Source organism: Bos grunniens, chromosome X (assembly GCF_055505025.1).
Source record: "Bos grunniens cultivar Pamir isolate PY7600 chromosome X, Bosgru_T2T1.0, whole genome shotgun sequence".
Classification (NCBI taxonomy): domain Eukaryota; kingdom Metazoa; phylum Chordata; class Mammalia; order Artiodactyla; family Bovidae; genus Bos; species Bos grunniens.
The window spans coordinates 57,411,963-57,433,552 of record NC_141194.1 but is presented as its reverse complement, the minus strand read 5'-3'; the positions used below and the strand labels follow the sequence as shown (position 1 = coordinate 57,433,552).

Sequence of the window (21,590 nt, the reverse complement as noted above, 5' to 3'; positions counted from 1 at the left end):
TAATATACCAAAAACCAATGAATTGTACACTTCAAATGGGTGAACTATACAGCATGTGGATTTCCTCTCAATAAAGCTGTTTTTTTTTTAATCAAGCTTTCCAAGGGAACTAGAAATGGGCTCTCTGTGCTCCTGGTAATGCCCATATTTCTGAGATGCACAGTTGAGGCCTGAGGTGTGACTGGCAGGTGGGTTCTGGCAGTGCTGGGAGTCCCTCAGGCAGACCTCGGAAGATGAGGCAGGGAGACTCTGACCTCTGTGGACTACTAAGGCCTGAGTCCATCACAGGTGCCTAATGCATGCATGAGGGAGAGAGGGAGGGAGAAATGCACAACTCCAGGGGCAACTACAAAGTGCTGTCACTTTTGGGGATTGGCAATTCCCTTCCTCACACTGCCATTCCATGGAGTGGTGGGGGGGGCAGCACAGCTTAGAAGCATGTCATGAGTGGTTTCACTGAGCAATATAAGTCCTCAGAGCATCAGAGAGCCTTGAGGAAGAAAGCAATCTACATCTGTACAGTCCAATATGATAGCCACTAGCCCCATGTAACTACCCAACACTTAAATATGGCTAGTCTGAAATGAGATATCCTGTAAGAGCAAAATACACACCATATTTCAAAGACTTGGTACAAAACCTGAAGGGATAAAATCTCATTACTAACTTGTATAAATTCCATTAATAATCTGTGTATTTACTGTAGGCTGAAAAGATGAGGCTCACATTTGTGGCTCCCATTACATCTGTATTGGTCCCTGGTGATCTATATGCTGTTGGAAGAAGATTTGATGAAGAACTCAGTGCACCTGTGGAAGGCTTGCCTGCTCACTCCTACACTTTGCTTTTATGCTGGTTGGTTGACTGGCTTGTTGGTTTTTAACTCAATATCATGCAGTCCTCGGCTTAAGGAAGGTCACCTTGCTAAAATTCCCACAGACAGCCCCTGGCTAGTGAAGGCCATGTTAGCCCCATATGGCCTGGAACAGCGGATGACAGCAGCCAGTCTGGGGCTAAAATACTTCACAGCCTGCTTCCTTCCATCCTCCTGACAGGTGGTCTCCAATTCCCAGCCTCCTGGCTCTTCCACTGTTTCTGTGCCGCCTCCCACACCTCCCAAATGACGCTGCCTCCAAGCTCCTGTCTCCAACTGGTTTGTAGGAAGAAGAGAAACACAAAGGTGAGGACAGAGCTAAGCCCAGAGCTACACTCTCAAACATTTTCTCTGACTCTTAACTAGGCCATCGGCTGTCAAGTTTCACCCAAGGGTGACATTTCAGGGGCCCCCAGCCCCCAGTGGAACAACCAATTTAAGATTCATTTCTGAAAGGAGGAAATGAGAACTCTCTTTTCACAAGTGCAAGGTCACATAATCATACTCAGGCGGGTGCAGAAACCACAGAAAGGATATTAGAGCAGTCACGACACCAGTCACAGCTCCCATGGTAAAAGAGCCACTAAATATACCTAGAAAAATGCCAACTGATTTAAAAAAGGCAGCAGCATCAAAGGCGTGAGTGTTCAGCCCCGCTGGCTGATAGGCAACAATAGACCTGGAGTTTAAAGAGAGAGAGAATTAGAAAGTACTGGGCTGGTTTTATACCATGGTACTTACAAGTATTGACAAACATAGATATCTACACTCTGCGGAGCACTCCCCATGCTGTACTCATTTAATTTAACCTGCAGGAGCCATATTATGAAGGTATCAGCATTCTGATCACTGCCCACTGGACAAAGCAACATAACTTTATCAACTAAGTCTATAAACCTCATTTAGAAAAGCACCCAATTCAAAATTTAACACTTTTAAGGTGGGCCTCTGATTTTAGCCCAGAGCATTCAGGAAGCCAGAGTCTCTTTTCCCAGGCAGAAACATTGTTACTTACGAGGACAGTACAATGGCAACAGCATCATTTAGGACACTTTCTCCAAACAGAAGTGCGTAAAGGTCCACGTCTGCATGCAATTCATTAAATATCGCCAGTACGGTCACTAAAAGATGGGCCAAAAGCATATAAATTGGTTGTAGTTTCTGAATGAGGAGTGATATGATGCTTGATTCTAACAACACTGCGCTTTCCACTGTAATCCCATCACACTCTGAAAATACTTCTACTACAGAACTTTAAAAATCATCACAATTAATGCGACTTGGCTCTACTGATAGGTTGAAATCTCATTTAAGGCAGAAACCCTATTTTATTTTTAATTTTATTGAAGTATGGTTGATTTACTATGTTGTGTTAACTTCTGCTGTACAGCAAAGTGATTCAGCTATACACATATATTCTTTTTCATATTCTTTTCCATTATGGTTTATCACAGGATATTGAATATAGTTCCCTGTACTATACAGCAGGACCTTGCTGTTTATTTATTCTATATATAATGGTTTACATCTGTTAATCCCAAATTTCCAACCCATCGCTTCCCTACCCTCCTCCATCTTGGCAACCACAAGTCTGTTTTCTATGTCTCTATGTGAGTCTGTTTCTGTTTCACAGATAGGTTCACTTCTGTTGTATTTTAGATTCGACATATAAATTATGTCATATGCTATTTGTCTTCCATTGTCTTATTTCACTTATGATAATTTCTAGGTCCATCCACATTGCTGCAATGGAACCCATTTTATTGATCATTGTGCTCCCAGATTCTAGCATAGGGTCAGGGCACAGAGAAGGCTTTACTAAAGATATGTAAAATAATGCAAGTCCTCATTTATAACAGACTATACATAATTACACTTCTCACGGGTTTCACATTTCACAGGTATTTAAAAATCAACTTTTTTCCAGACCAGCAGTTCTCACACTTGATCTCAGGACTCCTTTACATCCTTAAAAAATTCTGAGGCTGGCAAAGAGTTTTAGTTTTGTGGGTTATAGCTTTCAATACTTACTGTATTGAGTAAAACAAAAAATTTAACTTATTAATTTAAATTACTAGTAAACCCACTCTATATTAACATTTTTTACTGAAAAATAATAATTTTTTCCATAAAATAGTGTAAAGACAACTACTGTTTTACATTTTCTCAGGTCTTTTTAATATCTGATGTAATGGAACATGGTTTTCACATCTGTTTCTATATTTCATCAATAGGGAGTCAGTGTCACAGTTATGTAAGCCCTGGAAAACTCCACTCAACAGTACACTTCTAAGAAAGAATGTAAGCAAAAAAGACAAATGATATACTACTGCTAAGTTACTTCAGTCGTGTCTGACTCTGTGTGACCCCATAGACAGCAGCCCACCAGGCTCCCCTGTCCCTGGGATTCTCCAGGCAAGAACGCTGGAGTGGGTTGCCATTTCCTTCTCCAATGCATGAAAGTGAAAAGTGAAAGTGAAGTCACTCAGTCGTGTCCAACTCTTTGCAACCCCATGGACTGCAGCCCACCAGGCTCCTCTGCCCGTGGGATTTTCCAGGCAAGAGTACTGGAGTGGGGTGCCATTGCCTTCTCCAGATATACTACTATTACTCTTAAATCAGTTTTGACCTTATGGAACCCCAAAAGGGTTTTGGAGTCTCTGGACTTTGGTTCTACTGATAGTTGAGGCCATATAACTCTTTGTCGTGGGGGCCACATGGTGTGCCATAAGATAGTTTAGCAGTACCCTTGGCCTCTACCCACAAGATACCAGTAGCACCACACACTCTGCCCTGCCAAGCTTTGACAACCAAAAATGTCTCCATACATTGCTGAACATGTGCTGTGGTGGGGCAAAATCATTCCCAGTTAAGAACCACCACTCTAATCTGTACACACAGGTGGGGTTCACTCGCAACACTCACATTCAACTACCTTTTGTTTTGTTAGTTTCTGCCATAAGAAACTGAGGAACTAAACTCACTTCTTTAGTTTCCCTTGTGGTAAGTGCCACCTCTTGCTGCCTGGAAGAGGGTGAAGCCTGGATACAGTGTGGTCATCTTGCCTCCATGGGGCAGTTCAGTCACTCAGTCATGTGTGACTCTTTGCGACCCCATGGACTGCAGCACGCCAGACCTCCCTGTCCACCGCCAACTCCCAGAGTTTACTCAAACTCATGTCCATTGAGTCAGTGATGCCATCCAACCATCTCATCCTCTCTTGTCACCTTCTCCTCCCACCTTCAATATTTCCCAGCATCAGGGTCTTTTCCAATGAGTCAGTTCTTCGCATCAGAGGGCCAAAGTATTGGAGTTTCAGCTTCAGCATCAGTCCTTCCATTGAATATTCAGGGCTGATTTCCTTGAGGATGGACTGGTTGGATCTCCTTGCAGTCCAAGGGACTCTCAAGAGTCTTAGCCAACATCACAGTTCAAAAGCATCAATTCTTCACTGCTCAGCTTGCTTTATAGTCCAACTCTCACATCCATACATGACTACCAGAAAAACCACAGCTTTGACTAGACGGACTTTTGTTGGCAAAGTAATGTCCCTGCTTTTTAATATGCTGTCTAGGTTGGTCATAACTTTTCTTCCAAGGAGCAAGCATCTTTTAATTTCATGGCTGCAGTCACCATCTGTGGGAGCAGTGGCTGCACAGCGTGGGGGCAGCAGTGAGGAGATACCCCACATCTAAGGGCAGAGAAGCCCCAGGAAGATGGTAGGCGCTGGAGCAGCAGCTGCGTAGTTGCTGCATGGCCCTGGAGCATCACTGAGGAGATATCCCACATCCAAAAGCAAAGGAGAAGCCCCAGAACGATGGTAGGAGGGGTGAAATCACCTTTAGAATTAAACCCCACACCTGCCAGAAACACTTAGAGGGCTCAAACAAACCTTGTGTGCACCAGGACCCAGAGACCCCACAGAGACTGAGACAAAACTGTGTTTGAGTGTCTCCTGTGGAGGTACAGGTCAGCAGTGGACTGCTGTGGGGGCAGGGGCTCTGGGTGCAGCAGACGTGGGTATGGCATAAGCCCTCTTGGAGGAGGTCACCATTAACCACACCATAGAGCCGCCAGAACTTACACAGGACTGGGAAACAGATTCTTGGTGGGCAAAAACAGAACCTTGTGTGCACCAGAACCCAGGAGAAAGGAGCAGTGACCACACAAGAGACTGACCCAGACTTGCCCTTATGTCTCCAGGAGTCTCTGCCAGAGGCCTGGGTCAGCGGTGGCCTGCTGCAGGGCTGGGGGCACTGAGTGTAGCAGTGCATGCATGGGACCTTGTGAAGGAGGTCACCATTATCTTCATTACCTCCACCACAGTTTAGCCCAGGTAAATAATAGGGAGGGAACACAGCCCCACCCATAAACAGAAAATTGAATTAAAGATTTACTGAACATGGCCCCGTCCATCAGAACAAGACCCAATTCCCCCTCAGTCTGTCTCTCCCATCAGGAAGCTTCCATAAGCCTCTTATCCTTATCCATCAGAGGGCAGACAGACTGAAAACCACAATCACAGGAAACTAACCAACCTGATCACATGGACCACAGCCTTGTCTAACTCAACGAAACTATGAGCCATGCCATGTAGGGCCACTCAAGACAGACAGGTCATGGTGGAGAGTTCTGACAAAATGTGGTCCACTGGAGAAGGGAATGGCAAAGCACTTCAGTATTCCTGCCTTGAGAACCCCATGAACTGTATGAAAAGGCAAAAAGATAAGACAATGAAAGATGAATTCCCCAGGTCGGCAGGGGCCCAATATGCTACTGGAGATCAGTGGAGAAATAACTCCAGAAAGAATGAAGAGACAGAGCCAAAGCAAAAACAACACCCAGTTGCGAATGTGACTGGTGATGGAAGTAAAGACTGATGCTGTAAAGAGAAATATTGCATAGGCACCTGGAATGTTAGGTCCATGAATCAAGGCAAATTGGAAGTGGTCAAACAGGAGATGGCAAGAGTGAACATCAACATTCTAGGAATCAGCAAACTAAAATGGACTGGAATGGGTGAATTTAACTCAGATGACCATTATATCTACGACTGTGGACAAGAATCCCTTTAGAAGAAATGGAGTAGCCATCATAGTCAACAAAAGAGTCTGAAATGCAGTACTTGAATGCAATCTCAAAAACAACAGAATGATCTCTGTTCATTTCCAAGGCAAACCATTCAATATCACAGTAATCCAAGTCTATGCCCTGACGAGTAATGCTGAAGAAGCTGAAGTTGAAAGGTTCTATGAAGACCTAAAAGACCTTCTAGAACTAACACTCAAAAAAGATGTCCTTTTCATTATAGGGGACTGGAATGCAAAAGTAGGAACTCAAGAAATAACTGGAGTAACAGGCAAATTTGGCCTTGGAATACAGAATGAAGCAGGGCAAAGGCTAATAGAGTTTTGCCAAGAGAACTCACTGGTCATAGCAAACACCTCTTCCAACACAAGAGAAGACTCTACGTATGGACATCACTAGATGGTCAATACCAAAATCAGATTGATTATATTTTTTGCAGCCAAAAATGGAGAAGTTCATACAGTCAGCAAAAACAAGACCAGGAGTTGACTGTGGCAGAGACCATGAACTCCTCATTGACAAATTCAGACTTAAATCGAAGAAAGTAGGGAAAACCACCAGACCATTCAGGTATGACCTAAATCAAATCAAATACAGTGTAAGTGACAAATAGATTCAAGGTATTAGATCTGATAGACAGAGTGCCTGAAGAACCATGGACAGAGGTTCAAGACATTGTACAGGAGGCAGGGATCAAGACCATTCCCAAGGAAAAGAAACATAAAAAGGCAAAATGGTTGTCTGAGGAGGCAGACAGCTGTGAATAAAGGAGAAGCAAAGGCAAAGGAGAAAAGGAAAGATATACCCATTTGAATGCAGAGTTCCAAAGAACAGCAAAGAGAGATAAGAAGGCCTTCTTAAATGAACAATGCAAACAAGTAGAGGAAAAGAATAGAATGGGAAAGACTAGAGATCTCTTCAAGAAAATTAGAGATACCAAGGGAACATTTGATGCAAAGATAGGCTTGATAAAGGAAAGAAATGGTATGGACCTAACAGAAGCAGACGATATTAAGAAGAGGTGGCAAGAATACACAGAAGAACTACAAAAAAGATCTTCATGACCCAGATAATCATGATGGTGTGATCACCAACCTAGAGCCAGACATCCTGGAATGCGAAGTCAAGAGGGCCTTTGGAAGCATCACTACGAACAAAGCTAGTGGAGGTGATGGAATTCCAGTTGAGCTATTTGAAATCCTAAAAGATAATGCTGTGAAAGTGCTGCACTCAATATGCCAGCAAATTTGGAAAACTCAGCAGTGGCCACAGGACTGGAAAAGGTCAGTTTTCATTCCAATCCCAAAGAAAGACAATGCCAAAGAATGTGTTAACTACCACACAATTGCACTCATCTCACACGCTAGCAAAGTGATGGTCAAAATTCTCCAAGCCAGGCTTCAACAGTACGTGAACCGTGAATTTCCAGATGTTCAAGCTGGTTTTAGAAAAGGCAGAGGAACCAGAGATCAAATTGCCAACATCCGCTGGATCATTGAAAAAGCAAGAGAGTTCCAGAAAAACATCTATTTCTGCTTCATTGACTATGCCAAAGCCTTTGACTATGTGGATCGCAATAAACTGTGGAAAATTCTGAAAGAGATGGGAATACCAGACCACCTGATCTGCCTCTTGAGAAACCTATATGCAAATCAGGAAGCAACTGTTAGAACTGGACATGGAACAACAGACTGGTTCCAAATAGGAAAAGGAGTACGTCAAGGCTGTATATTGTCACCCTGCTCATTTAACTTATATGCATAGTACATCATGAGAAACGCTGGGCTGGAAGAAGCACAAGCTGGAATCAAGATTGCCGGGAGAAATATCAATAAGCTCAGATATGCAGATGATACCACCCTTATGGCAGAAAGTGAAGGACTAAAGAGCCTCTTGATCAAAGAGGAGAGTGAAAAGGTTGGCTTAAAACTCAACATTCAGAAAACTAAGATCATGGCATCCGGTCCCATCACTTCATGGGAAATAGATGGGGAAACAAGGGAAACAGTGGCTGAGTTTATTTTGGGGGGCTCCAAAATCACTGCAGATGGTGACTGCAGCCATGAAATTAAAAGATGCTTACTCCTTAGAATAAAAATTATGACCAACCTAGACAGGATAGTAAAAAGCAGAGACATTACTTTGCTGACAAAGGTCTGTCTATTAAGGCTATGGTTTTTCCAGTAGTCATGTATGGATGTGAGAGTTGGACTATAAAGAAAGCTGAGCGCCAAAGAATTGATGCTTTTGAACTGTGGTGTTGGCTAAGACTCTTAAGAGTCCCTTGGACTGCAAGGAGATCCAACCAGCCAATCCTCAAGGAAATCAGTCCTGAATATTCATTGGAAGGACTGATGCTGAAGCTGGAACTCCAATACTTTGGCCCTCTGATGCGAAGAACTGACTCATTGGAAAAGACCCTGATGCTGGGAAAGACTGAAGGCGGGAGGAGAAGGGGACGACAGAGGATGAGATGGTTGGATGGCATTACCGACTCAACGGACATGAGTTTGAGTAAACTCCGGGAATCGGTGATGGACAGCGAGGTCTGACATGCTGCAGTCCATGGGGTCACAAAGAGTCAGACACAACTGAGCGACTGAACTGAACTGACATGTCTTTTACTCTATGGCTTCCCCCTTTCGTTCCTTTCTATTAGCTCTCTTTTCATAATTCCCTATTGTTTAGTTTTCTCTTTTCTTAACTGTCCAATCCTGATGTATACAGTTCTAACTTCTATCGTTTTGTTAACTTCCTTTTGCTTCTGTTGGCATATTAATAAAGTTTCATCTTCTTTGTGAGCCTCTTTTTCTGGTATGACTTCATTATCTGTAACTTTATTATTCAGAGGGGTTATCCCCACTTTTTCTTCTGTTTACATGAAATTCAACCTCAATCCATTTCTGCTGCTCACAGTAAGTGAGGTGGGTAGAAGCCCAGAAGAGCTTTCCTAGTTTCATGGCTCTATGGCTCCCTCTTCTGGTTTTACACTGAAATATTAAAAAATAGGGCCTCTGGGTGCAGCCACCCCCTCAATACAACCACTTCCTCAATCTGAGATCTACTTCCTCTGGTCTCCTTCACCATTAAAATCTGAGCTTTCTTTCTCCTTTAATGCCCCATCAATCAAGGTCAGTGGTCCGAGCAGGTCATTTTTAGGGAGTACCTCTGTTGTTGCAGAGAGATCTTCCACAAGGGATTTCCTGAGAGCCCTGAGGACCCAGGTCCCTCCAGCAGTCTCACAGCTCCTCCAGTCTCCTTGCCCTCACCCACAAATGGGAGCCTGAAAAGCCTTCTCCCAATATCAACTATTGTTACCTGACAGAAGCATAAAATTCTTGACTCCCAGTGGGGACCCGTTCTTTTGAGTGTGAATACTTGTGGGATATTTCTGGGTGCCCTGACAATCAAAACAACCAGTAGTCCCATCTTCCCTTTGCTTCCTCCAGCATAGCTGCTGTTCTTATCCCAAAGTCTCACTGCTGTGGGTAGTTTGACCCCACCGGTTGATATCAGGGGATTCATCAAGATACTCTGTCAGCTAGTTCAGTCTGTTTTCTCTTTTGCTGTCCTGCTTGCTCTATTTTTGATAGAGATTAAGGGAGATTCCCAATCTACCCCTCATTGTGCCTTTCTTTACAAAAAGTTTAATTCATTTATTTGAGAGTAAACAAAAATAATTTGGATTTGAAAAATGTCAACTATATCACAAGGCAGATCCAGATAATCATAAATCTAGGCAATTAAATCACTACTGTAAGCATTCAGATGTGAACCAGACATCAACATGGGGCATCACCAGCAGGCCTACTTTCTAGAAGACAGACATGTCATCTCTTCATAATACATCTTCAGTATATAAGGTCAATCTCTTTCTTCCACCCCTAAAAACAGTTAAGCAAGTTACACAACCAGCAAAATCTTCAGGGATTAGGCTAAAAAAAAAGTTCTTGTCTTGTGGATTATATATTACATGAACAATATGTGCATCTCCTTACATAAGACTTGTGATGGTTAATTTTATTTGTGAACTTGACTGGGCCATGGGGTACCCAGATATTTGATTAAACACTATTGTAGATGTGTCTGAGGTTTTGGATGAGATTAACATTTGAATCAGTAGACTGAGCAAAGCAGATGGCCCTCCTCAATGAGGGTGGGACTCATTGAATTGGTTGAAGATTTCACTGCAGATCTTGGGACCTCTACAGTTTCCATAATCACATGAGCCAAGGCCTTATAATCAATTAATATCTTGTTCCCTCTCCTCCTCCCAACTATGTACACACACACACACATCTATTTATTCTGTTTCTTTGAAAAACCCTAATACAAAATTGTTACTCTAGTTTATTATTATATGACATAAAAACTGTCTTGTTTTGAACCCAATGTTGAAGAAAAATTATCAAAACAACAACAATAATTAAGGTTTTACCAGGAAGCAGGCACTATGATAAACATTTTACAATTTTGTTTAGTCCTTATGAAAACCCTAAGTGGGTAGTATTATCATATCCCCCAATTTAGAGATGAGAAAACAGGCCCTGTGTGATGGGCTGTTTTCCTGCTGCAGTATCAAACTTCCCAAAATCTCAGTGGTTGGACCTGACTGAAGTTTTATTGATTACTCATACAGTATGTCTACTGGGGGTTGGCACCAGAGGCCTCTGTTCACAACAGTCAGTCACTCACTCACTCAAGAACTGAAGACTGGTGTAGGTCAGTCTCAGTGAGCAGAGCATAGGGCTGGCAGTCCAGGAAACCTGGGTTCCAGGACTTTATCAGCAAGGGTCCTGGCAAGAACTAGATGAGCACTTTGAGGAGTGTTTAAAAAGGGATTATTTATAGACGTGTAGAGAGAGTACAGGGCTTCCCTGGTGGCTCAGATGGTAAAGAATCTGGCTTCAATGCAGGAGACCGGGGTTCGATCCCTGGGTTGGGAAGATCCCCTGGAGAAGGAAATAGCAACCCACTCCAGTATTCTTGTTTGGAAAATTCCATGGATGGAGGAGCCTGGTGGGCTACAATCCATGGGGTTGCAAAGCGTCAGACACGACTGAATGACTAAGCACAAGCACATAGAGAGTATGGCAAAGGGGGAGTGCAGTTACCTGCAGCTGAAAACAGGGAGCTTTTATGCCATCCCTGAGCCTGAAGGAGTGACTGTCAGAACCAGGAGCTATGTGGAGAGGGTCACTCAACAGGAGCTGTGACCTCTGATCAAGAGAAACAGGCAGCCCACAGGGACCGTGCACGTCTACCCCTGTTTCAGTCTCTTACTGGTGCTGCCCCATGGACAAATCCAATGGGAAAGGAGAAGGCATAGGAACCTTTGAAATCTTCTGTACAAGTCAGCCTCCCAGTGCCAAGAAGAGAGTGGAGAAGGATGGTGTGTAAACCTGGAGGGGCAACTAGAAGCCATCCAATAATGCACAGCAAAGTCCAAAGACTTAATAAAGTGAAGGCTTGAGCTACATAATTTTCAAAAGCCCTTTTGACTTTTAGACACTATTTTCCTAAAATACTACTGTGAAAGTGAAAGTCACTCAGACGTGTCTGACTCTTTGTGACTCCATGGACTATACAGTCCTTGGAATTCTCCAGGCCAGAATACTGGAGTGGGTAGCCTTTCCCTTCTCCAGGGCATCTTCCCAACCCAGGGATCGAACCCTGGTCTCCTGCATTGCAGGCAGATTCTTTACCAGCTGAGCCACAAGGGAAGTCCAAAATACTACTATACCAATAGCAAAAATATAATGTACAGTTAGCTTATTTATCTATGATGATAAATGCTAGCTTTATAATTAATTTTAATAATTAACACTTTGCACTAGTCTAAACTTGGCTGTTCTGATTTTCAATCTCTCATTCTCCCTGCCCATCACCTTAGAAAGCAAGGCAGGAAGTCTCCCATGGCCCTCCTGGGCAACCCTGTGTCCGACCAAGATGAGGACTACAGGTGTGGACAATCAGGTGATGGCGGTGGGCAGGGGGGTGGGGAGATAGGCAGGGGATGACAGACTAGGCAGGTGACTTCTAAAGACAGGGAGTAAACAAGCTGCTCCCCTCACAGCTCAACCCTTGGAATCAGAGAGAACAGGGTCACAACAGCTGTTTCCAACTGGACATGGACTGAGAAATCATAATTCACTGACTGAAGACTGCTGTTACAGGTATCTTAAAAATGTGGGGAAAATAAAAGAATAACAGAAAAAGAAAGAAAGAGAAAATATCAAGAACCTGACTTTGTTCATTCAACTAACTTTTCCTGAACACTCCATTTGTATACAAAAGAGCACTGAGCACTTGTAAACCCTCGGCACAAAGCAGCAAGTAAAGTTATGTAAGAAAAAGACCCGACTCTAGAGCTGTAAGAGCTACTAACTGAAGCAGTAAAGGAATAATAACTGTAAAGGAAGAATAACTAGGCAAGTGGCAGATTTGAATTCAGTTTCAAAGACTAAGCAAAAGACTGACCAGCCTGGGTGGTGCAATTAGAAAATTACTTTTTGACAGCACTGATCACAGGTTTTGAAACCTATGAATGGGTCTGGTTTTCTTGAGGGGTGCAAAGGTGCCAGGATTACAATGAGAGGAATCACCACATAATGATTCATAGGAACGGTGCTCATTTCCTCTGGTAGCTGTTTACAGCTATGTACTATGGGTTGGAAACATATATTTTTTTTCCTGAATTGTGGATCCAATTTTAGTCCAGTGCACAAAGATGGCACATGGCACTCATGGCACACAAGTACAGAATGGAGAGGGCTTCTGGTTACAGAGCAGCCTACATCACCCCACACATACACTGTTCCCATCAACGGGAAGACCAAAGACTGGAGCCAAGTACAGTGAAGTCACAAACAAGGACTTTTATTTTTTCATATCCCTCAATATCACGACATAACCCCAAATCAGAATTTTTGTTGGATACACCATGCACAAGAAGTCAATCTAGTCTTATGTTTCCCTCTAACTCTACACTGAAGTTTTTATTTCTTTTATGGCCCAAATTCTCAAACAACAGATTTTTAGGAAGCTGGTAAAACACTTTCAATTTACAAAAACATTATACATTTCAGAAAGATTTCCATTAAAAAGAAGTTAAAGTTAATGTTCTGATGTTTAGTAAGTTTCAAATTTCAATTTTCTAGAACTTCCATTTATATAAAACCCTTACAGTGCCAATCTTCACGGGCCAAATAAAAATGGTGTGTCATGGTAATGCCTTCCATTATTTTCTACCACAGTATGGACACATTAAAGTGAAGTAAATAATTACAAAGATAATATGGAAAAATAAACCTTTCTATCCAATTAAATGCAGCAACAATAATAGTTCAGAAGACAGTATCAATAATCTTTATGTTATGCTAACTTGCCTTTGCTTATCAGTGGTACCAGTAAGATATTAGTAATAAACTTATAGATGAGTATAGTTAGTAATATATTTTCAGAAACAATAAACATCTTTCTTAGACTTTAAAGAATTGTTTTTCAATAGACACACATCCGGAAATGTCACAGATATTGTAGTATTAGAATAATAAAGCTACATTTCAGAGTACTTGTTTTAAATGGTAACCTATTATTAAACATACACACAGGGAAAACACAGAAATCTCTGCCTGAGTCTGAAAATGTTTATTAGTTCAGATCAGTTGCTCAGTTGTGTCCGACTCTTTGTGACCCTATAGACTGCAGCACGCCAGGCTTCCCTGTCCTTCACCAACTCCCAGAGTTTGCTCAAACTCATGTCCATTGAGTTGGTGATGCCATCCAACCATCTCATCCTCTGTCATCCCCTTCTCTTCCTGCCTTCAATCTTTCCCAGCATCAGGGTCTTTTTATAGAGACCAATATAATCAGCAGATGCTATGCTCAATGCTTATGTAAAGCATTATCTCATTTAATCTTCACACCAGCCCTTCATAATAGGAAATAGGTACCATTACTCCTAATTAATAAATGAGAAAACTGACACTCAGGAGATAAAGTGTGCCCGGGACACCCAGTCAGTAGCTGGCAGGGCTAGAACTCAAACCACCACTTGCAACTCCACACCCCACATTCTTGTCACAAACAAGGGTGCTTCAACCAGCCAAGTCTTCACTATCAGTTTACTTAGAGTGTTTGTAAGAAAATAGGGGGTGAAAGAGGTCAATGCTTTTCGGATCATCGAGATTTTTCAGAGCCACACAACTGTCTAGAGCTGTGCTATCCACTGTGGTAGCCACTAGCCACTTGGAGCTATGTGGGATGGGGAGGGAGGTGGGAGAGTGTTCCAAAAGGGAGGGGTTATATGTATACCTATGGCTGATTTGTGTTGAGGTTTGACAGAAAACAGCAAAATTCTGTAAAGCAATTATCCTTCAATAAAAATAAATTAATTTAAAAAAAACCAGTTCTTTGGTTGCACTACCTCACATGTCAAGTGTTCAATAGCCACACATAGCCACTGGCTACTGTAAAGCACTAGGAAGATTATGGAATATTTCTATCATTGCAGATAGGTCTGCTGGCTAGCACTGATCTAGAAGACCCCCAAGAGGCACAGGGAAGTTGTTTGGGGGGGGGGGATTTTAGTATCTTAGAGATCATCACTGCCCAGAATATTAGAGTCATCACCGACACTAAAAAGACCTTTCCATCTGTACTACGAGAACAAGATTAGCTCTTTCTCCATAAATTCTTTCCCTACAATGGTGTGCTCAGTAGTTAACATTAGAGGAAAGAATAGCTGTAACTATTTTATGTGAACTAATTCAATTATGGGTTCCAACTTGAAGAGGAGAGCCTGTTTGTTTATTCTGAGCTGCAGGGGAGGAAGGGTATATAATAATTCCACTTTTAAGAACTGGTTCAAATAACACTTGAAAAATACAAGGTAACAGATTTATGAATAGGAACCACACCACAGTGTATAGGAACATTGCACAAAAGGACTTCACAAATTAAATTACATTCACTACAGTACTAGTGTACATTTCTACTAAGCAAAGATATTATTTAAACCAAATGATATGCTCCTAAAAAGAAGGCAAAAGCATAACACTGAGAAAAAAAGACAGTCTAAGTGAAAAACTTAGGACCAAATTAGACATTCTAAAATGAAAGACAAAAAGGAGGAAACACAGGTGGAAACAACTCAAGTGCTTGTTGGCAGATGAATGGATAAGCAAAAATATGGTATATTCATACAATGGAATATTATTCAGATTTAAAAGGAAGGAAATTCTGACACATGTTACAACATATATGAACCCTGAGGACATCATGCTAAGGAAATAAGCCAGACAAAAAGAGACAAATACTGATGATTCCACTTATCTGAGGTATCTACAGTAGTCAAACTCATAGAGACAGACAGTTGAATGGTGGTTGCCCAGGTCTGGGAGGTGGAGTGGGGAGAGAATGAAGAGATGTTGTTTAATGGGTACAGAGGTTCAGTTTTGCAAGACGAAAAAATTCTGGAGATTGGTTGCACAACAATATGAATATACTCAATACAGCTGAACTATACACCTAAAGATGATTAAGGTGGTAAATTTTATGTTATTTTTACAGTAATAATAATATTTTTTTTTTAAAGGGAAAGGCAAGCCCTTCTTAGAAAAGCCATCTAAGTCCATTAGACCACTTGACTTACTGGTCTCTTCCTCTACTTTTATGAAAGGTAATCATTGCTCTGAGCTTTTTAAGATTTAAATAATGGAACATTATGACAATAAGGCCAAATATGCAAATACCTGGGTCAGTAGCAGAGATAATTGCTCCGAAAAAGAGGCAATCTGTGTAGTAAAACTTATCCGAGAGCTGCCCCACAATCTTCATGAGCTTCACCACACCATACATGAGATTTCTATAACAAGAAAAGGTAAACTGTGTCAGAAGAAAAAGAAAAGAAAACCCACCTACTCGAATAAGCTGGCAAATACACAAGCAGAGGAGTACTAGAATATTGCACTTCCAAAGAGGTTTGTGGAACCATCAGGCAGCTGTTGTGGTTGGACACTAACCAGGAACATGTGCAAATAAGACTTTGGCACCAAGTAATGGTCTGCAGCTACTGTCATCTTCCTGAAGTATATTAAGCATTCCATTTTTTTAAATTGTACTTACAACTATAAGGTACGATCATCAACTAGCAACAGTTAGGGCATTTTAAGCAACTGGGTAGTAGGGAAGAAAGGAAGAGAAAGAACCCTGCAAAATGGGTAATGAATTGCTACAAAACTCCCAGGATTCTAAGACAGTGCATTTAAAGTCATGTAAATGAATGGACTGGATCAAGCTAGACAGAAAAAAAATGGGATGGCCACAAGGATCCAATGGTCAACCTTCTCTGCCAATAATTATCACAAAACAGGGAAAAGAGGCAAAACTCTTTAAAATCTTCCATTAAAATATCAGTGTACCCACTGACATATCTGGCTTCTCACTCTTGGCATGGGTTAGACAGGCAGCCCACCTTACACACTGTGCAGAATGTGATACAGCCCAAGAAGGACCACCAAGTTAATATTTTACCTTGAGCAGAGCACATTTCCTACAGGACAGCTCACAAATTAGGGGGAGTGAGGAGTGTTAAAAGGCCTAGTACTTGTTATTAAAGGAGTGTGTGTGTGTGTGTGTGTGTATGTGTGTGTGGGCAGCAGCTGTAGGGATTAGGGGAATACAAACAACCACAGAATAAAGAGAAATTAAGAAAACAATCCCACTTACAATGGCATAAAAAAGAATACAAAACTTAGGAATAGATTTAACCAAAAATAAATAGGCACAGTATAGACTCATTGTACCCTATAGTCAATCTCCAGTAAATAGATTCTTGTTAGTCAACACCATATCATTGTTCATCTTTGTACTGTGGGTGTCTAGAACAGTAGATTGATTATCTAGGAGCTCAAGAACTATTTTCAGAGTTGAATCCTTTTGAGAATAAATAGTTATAATTTAAAGTTTTGCCTACTGTGTGCTGGACATTGTTCCAGACACTTAAACAGTTATATTTCAATTCACAGGAACTCTATGATACCCTGGAGGAAGAAATGGCAACCCATTCCAGTATTCTTGCCTGGGTAATCCCATGGACAGAGATGCCTGGCGGGCTACAGTCTGTGGAGTCGCAAAGAGTTGGACACGACTGAGCAACTGAACTCTATGATATAGATTTGATTTGCTCTTTGTTACTTATCCGGGCTTTCTGGTGGCTCAGAGATTAAAGCGTCTGCCTGCGTCTGCCTGCAATGCACGAGACCTGGGTTCAATTCCTGGGTCAGGAAGATTCCCTGGAGAAGGAAATGGGACCCCACTCCAGTATGCTTGCCTGGAGAATCCCATGGACAGAGAAGCCTGGTGGGCTGCAGTCCATGGGGTCGCAAAGAGTCAGACATGACTGAGCGACTTCATTTTCACTTTCACTTTCTTGTTGCTTATCCAAGGCTTCTTTCATCTACCTTTTAAGTATTTCTTAAAACTAGACCTTCCTCTACATTTCCTTCTATCATAAGCTTCAGTTCAGTTCAGTTCAGTTGCTCAGTCGTGTCCGACTCTTTGCAACCCCATGAATCGCAGCACGCCAGGCCTCCTTGTCCATCACCATCTCCCAGAGTTCTCAGACTCACGTCCATTGAGTCAGTGATGCCATCCAGCCATCTCATCCTCTGTTGTCCCCTTCTCCTCCTGCCCCCAATCCCTCCCAGCATCAGAGTCTTTTCCAATGAGTCAACTCTTCACATGAGGTGGCCAAAGTACTGGAGTTTCAGCTTTAGCATCATTCCTTCCAAAGAAATCCCAGGGCTGATCTCCTTCAGAATGGACTGGTTGGATCTCCTTGCAGTCCAAGGGACTCTCAAGAGTCTTCTCCAACACCACAGTTCAAAAGCATCAATTCTTCAGCACTCAGCTTTCTTCACAGTCCAACTCTCACATCCATACATGACCACTGGAAAAACCAAAGCCTTAGACCTGAGCAATAGACTTCTCTCTGGCAGCATTTTCCCCATCATCACCAATGCCAGTATCCTGTCACTCTCTTACTGGACAAAGTCCAAGCCCCTCCTTTTTTGGTGGCATAAAAGGCTACTGCTTTTATCTCCAGCTTTCCAGATAATATTTTAAAATTAACTAAAGTCCACAGTTCATTCAGGTTTCCTTAGCTTTTACCTAATATCCTTTTTCTGTTCCAAGATTCCATTGAGGATACCACATTACATTTAGTCATCATATCTCTTTTGTCTCCTCTTGGTTTTGTCTCCTCTTGACAGTTTCTCAGACTCTGCTTGTTTTTGATGACCTTGGTAGTTGGAAGGAGTACTAGTCAGGTATTTTGTAGAATCTGAGACCTGTCTGATTTTTTTCCTCATGATTAGACTAAGGTACTTTGATTTTAGGAGGAAGACACAGTGGTAAATGCCATTCATATCACAAACATCAGAGGTACGGAGCATCTACTGATTTACCAATTTGGGCGTTAATCCTGATCACCTGGCTGAGGTAGTACTTGTCAGGTTTCTCCACTGTAAAGCTACTCCTTCTTACTTTGCATGTGGTACTCTTTGTAAGGAAGTCCCTATGCCCACAGTCAAAGGGGGGAAGGGCCAAGCTTCATTTCCTTGAGGAGGACTGGATCTGCACCAATTATTTGTAATTCTTCTAACATATCACTTCTCCCCCATTTATTTATTCATCCAATCATTTATTTATATCAGTATGTGTGTGTCAGTAGCTCAGTCGTGTCCAACTCCTTGCAACCCCATGGACTGTAGCCCACCAGGTTCCTCTGTTCATGGAATTCTCCAGGCAAGAACACTGGAGTGAGTAGCCATTCCCTTCTCCAGGGGATCGTTCTGACCCAGAGATCGAACCTGGGTCTCCCACACTACAGGCAGATTCTTTACCATCTAAGCCACCAGGAAGCCCTTTATATAAATATAGACACAAAGATACTTGTTTTATACTTTGAATGGTAATGCAAAACAATGTAATTTATTTTGTTGTTCTTTAGTCATTAGGGGGTGGTTTCAGATTGGCTCTGTGTTCCTTTGACATGCTTTGGTATCTTTTTGTTTGCTTGTTTCTGAGCACTTCCTTACTCTCTGGCACTACAAGATGCTCCATTGTCATCCTGCATATTTGCCATCCCAGCCTAGAATCAGCCATTTCTGCAAAGGGCCTTGGCTCTTCACATTGAAGAATGACATTAGAAACCAAGATCCTGGGACTAGGTTTTATTTCATTTCATGTTAACTAATCTTAATTTCAATTTAAATAGTTACATGTGGCTAGTGCTTCCTTGATGGCTCAAGCAGTAAAGAATCTGCCTGCAATGCAGGAGACACAGGAGACATGAGTTTGATCCCTGGGTGGGGAAGATCCCCTGGAGGAGGAAACGGCAACTCACTCCAGTATTATTGCTTGGGAAATCCCATGGACATAGGAGCCTGGTGAGCTACAGTCCACAGAGTCACACAGAGTCAGACACAACTGAGCATGCACACGCACACAATGTGGCTAGAAGTTACCACACTGGCTGATGTAACTCTAAATCTTAATTATAATCATCACCCTTATGGCAGAAAGTGAAGAGAAACTAAAAAGCCTCTTGATGAAAGTGAAAGAGGAGAGTGAAAAAGTTGGCTTAAAGCTCAACATTCAGAAAATGAAGATCATGGCACCTGGTCCCATCACTTCATGGAAAATAGATGGGGAAACAGTGGAAACAGTGTCAGACTTTATTCTTTTGGGCTCCAAAATCACTGCAGATTGTGACTGCAGCCATGAAATTAAAAGACACTTACTCCTTGGAAGGGAAGTTATGACCAACCTAGATAGCATATTAAAAAGCAGAGACATTACTTTGCCAACAAAGGTCTGTGTAGTCAAGGCTATGGTTTTTCCTGTGGTCATGTATGGATGTGAGAGTTGGACTGTGAAGAAGGCTGAGCACCGAAGAATTGATGCTTTTGAACTGTGGTGTTGGAGAAGACTCTTTTGAGAGTCCCTTGGACTGCAAGGAGATCCAACCAGTCCATCCTAAAGGAGATCAGTCCTGGGTGTTCATTAGAAGGACTGATGCTAAGGCTGAAACTCCAATATTTTGACCACCTCATGCGAAGAGTTGACTCATTGGAAAAGACCCTGATGCTGGGAGGGATTGGGGGCAGGAGGAGAAGGGGACGACAGAGGATGAGATGGCTGGATGGCATCACTGACTTGATGGACATGAATTTGAGTAAACTCTGGGAGTTGGTGATGGACAGGGAGGCCTGGCGTGCTGCAATTCATGGGGTCGCAAAGAGTTGGACACAACTAAGTGACTGAACTGAACTGAACTGAACTGAAACATCAAAATATTGGACTCTGGTAGTTGCCAGGGATTTGGGGGCAGGGGAAATGGGGAGGTGTTGCTCAAAGGGTACAAACTTCCATTGATAAGATTAGTAAGTTTGGGGATCTAATGTACAACATAAGATCACAGTTAATGATACTGCATCATATACTTAATTAAATGTTGCTAACATGGTCTCACCACAAAAAAGAAATAGCTAACCATGTGACCAGATGAAGGTGGTAGCTAAGACTACAGTGGTAATCATTTTGCAATTTTCAAGTGTGTAAAATTAACACACTGTATACCTTACACTTACACAATGTTATGTGCCAATTATAGCTCAATAAAGCTGGGGAAAAATATTCAACTCTGTGGACCCATGTGGATCTCATCTCTTTGGAAGTGTGGTAATTTGGTTATATGACAAAGCGTTTACTTACCCAATAATGAAGCAGGAAACAGCAGTCCCCAAGAAGGCATAGGCCAGAATAGACCCAAGATTTCTGAAAAAGTGTCTCTGAATAAAACAAAAAAGCAGGAACCATATTGTGAATTTTGACAGTGAACATTAGAAACACTAGAAGTCTCTAAAAAGTGAAACTTTACTTACTGCTTTCATCAAATCAAGTAATAACTGAAGTTACTCCTGAAAAATGCGATTAGCCTTAGAACATCATGATTTTAAGATGTTCTTTGTCCTACCAATCACTGAGCAAGCAAGCGGCTTTAGTAAATTTCAGAAAAAACTACTCTGCCTGATTGTATTAAATCACAGTGTGTGTGTGTGTGTGTGTGTGTGTGAATAGACTGAACATTTTCACAGATTTAACTCAATGATTGTATTAAATCACAGGGTATGTGAGTAGACTGAACATTTTCACAGATTTAACCCAAACTATTTTATCCTAGTGATTCAACTAGTCACTTCCAGTTCTGGTAGTACTTAGAAGAACATTACAGATACAAGTTTGAAACTAATAAGCTATGAAAGTACAAATGAGTTTTCAGCTTAACTCAGCATCGAAGAGTCTCCTGATATTCATGTGAATTAATCTCTGAAGCGTGGGAAAGAGGGACAATAGAGATAGACGTGGAGAAACAAGAAACAGGTAGTTTCATCTAAAATGGGCAAATTTATAAGGGTGTACACACATGCACATGCACAGATTTACTTCTCATAAACCATCAGGTCTGTGGATACTATGATGGGGAAAAACCCCATTCGTGGGACCCTGAACCACGACCCTTATTTTTCAAGGCATAAAGCTGTTCTCATTGGACAATCAA

General features: G+C 41.9%; 1 protein-coding gene across 8 annotated transcripts in view; it reads right to left on the bottom strand.

The window, feature by feature from the left end:
• SLC9A7 (solute carrier family 9 member A7) overlaps positions 1-21,590 on the bottom strand; it is a 187,029-nt gene that overhangs the window by 55,047 nt on the left and 110,392 nt on the right. For 6 of the 8 annotated variants that reach the window (XR_015158903.1, XR_015158904.1, XM_086387608.1 and 3 more), the window contains exons 4-6: positions 20,744-20,820; positions 15,718-15,830; positions 1,890-1,995 (exon numbers count right to left, since the gene is read on the bottom strand). Coding sequence is in view for 6 of the 8 variants with exons in the window: in XM_086387608.1 (XP_086243734.1) it covers positions 1,890-1,995; positions 15,718-15,830; positions 20,744-20,820 (296 nt within the window). In the remaining 2 variants the exon portion in view is untranslated. Of the gene's footprint in view, positions 1-1,220; positions 1,554-1,889; positions 1,996-15,717; positions 15,831-20,743; positions 20,821-21,590 lie in introns of those variants that run through there. The other 2 variants (XM_086387611.1, XM_086387610.1) reach the window with 2 other exon arrangements.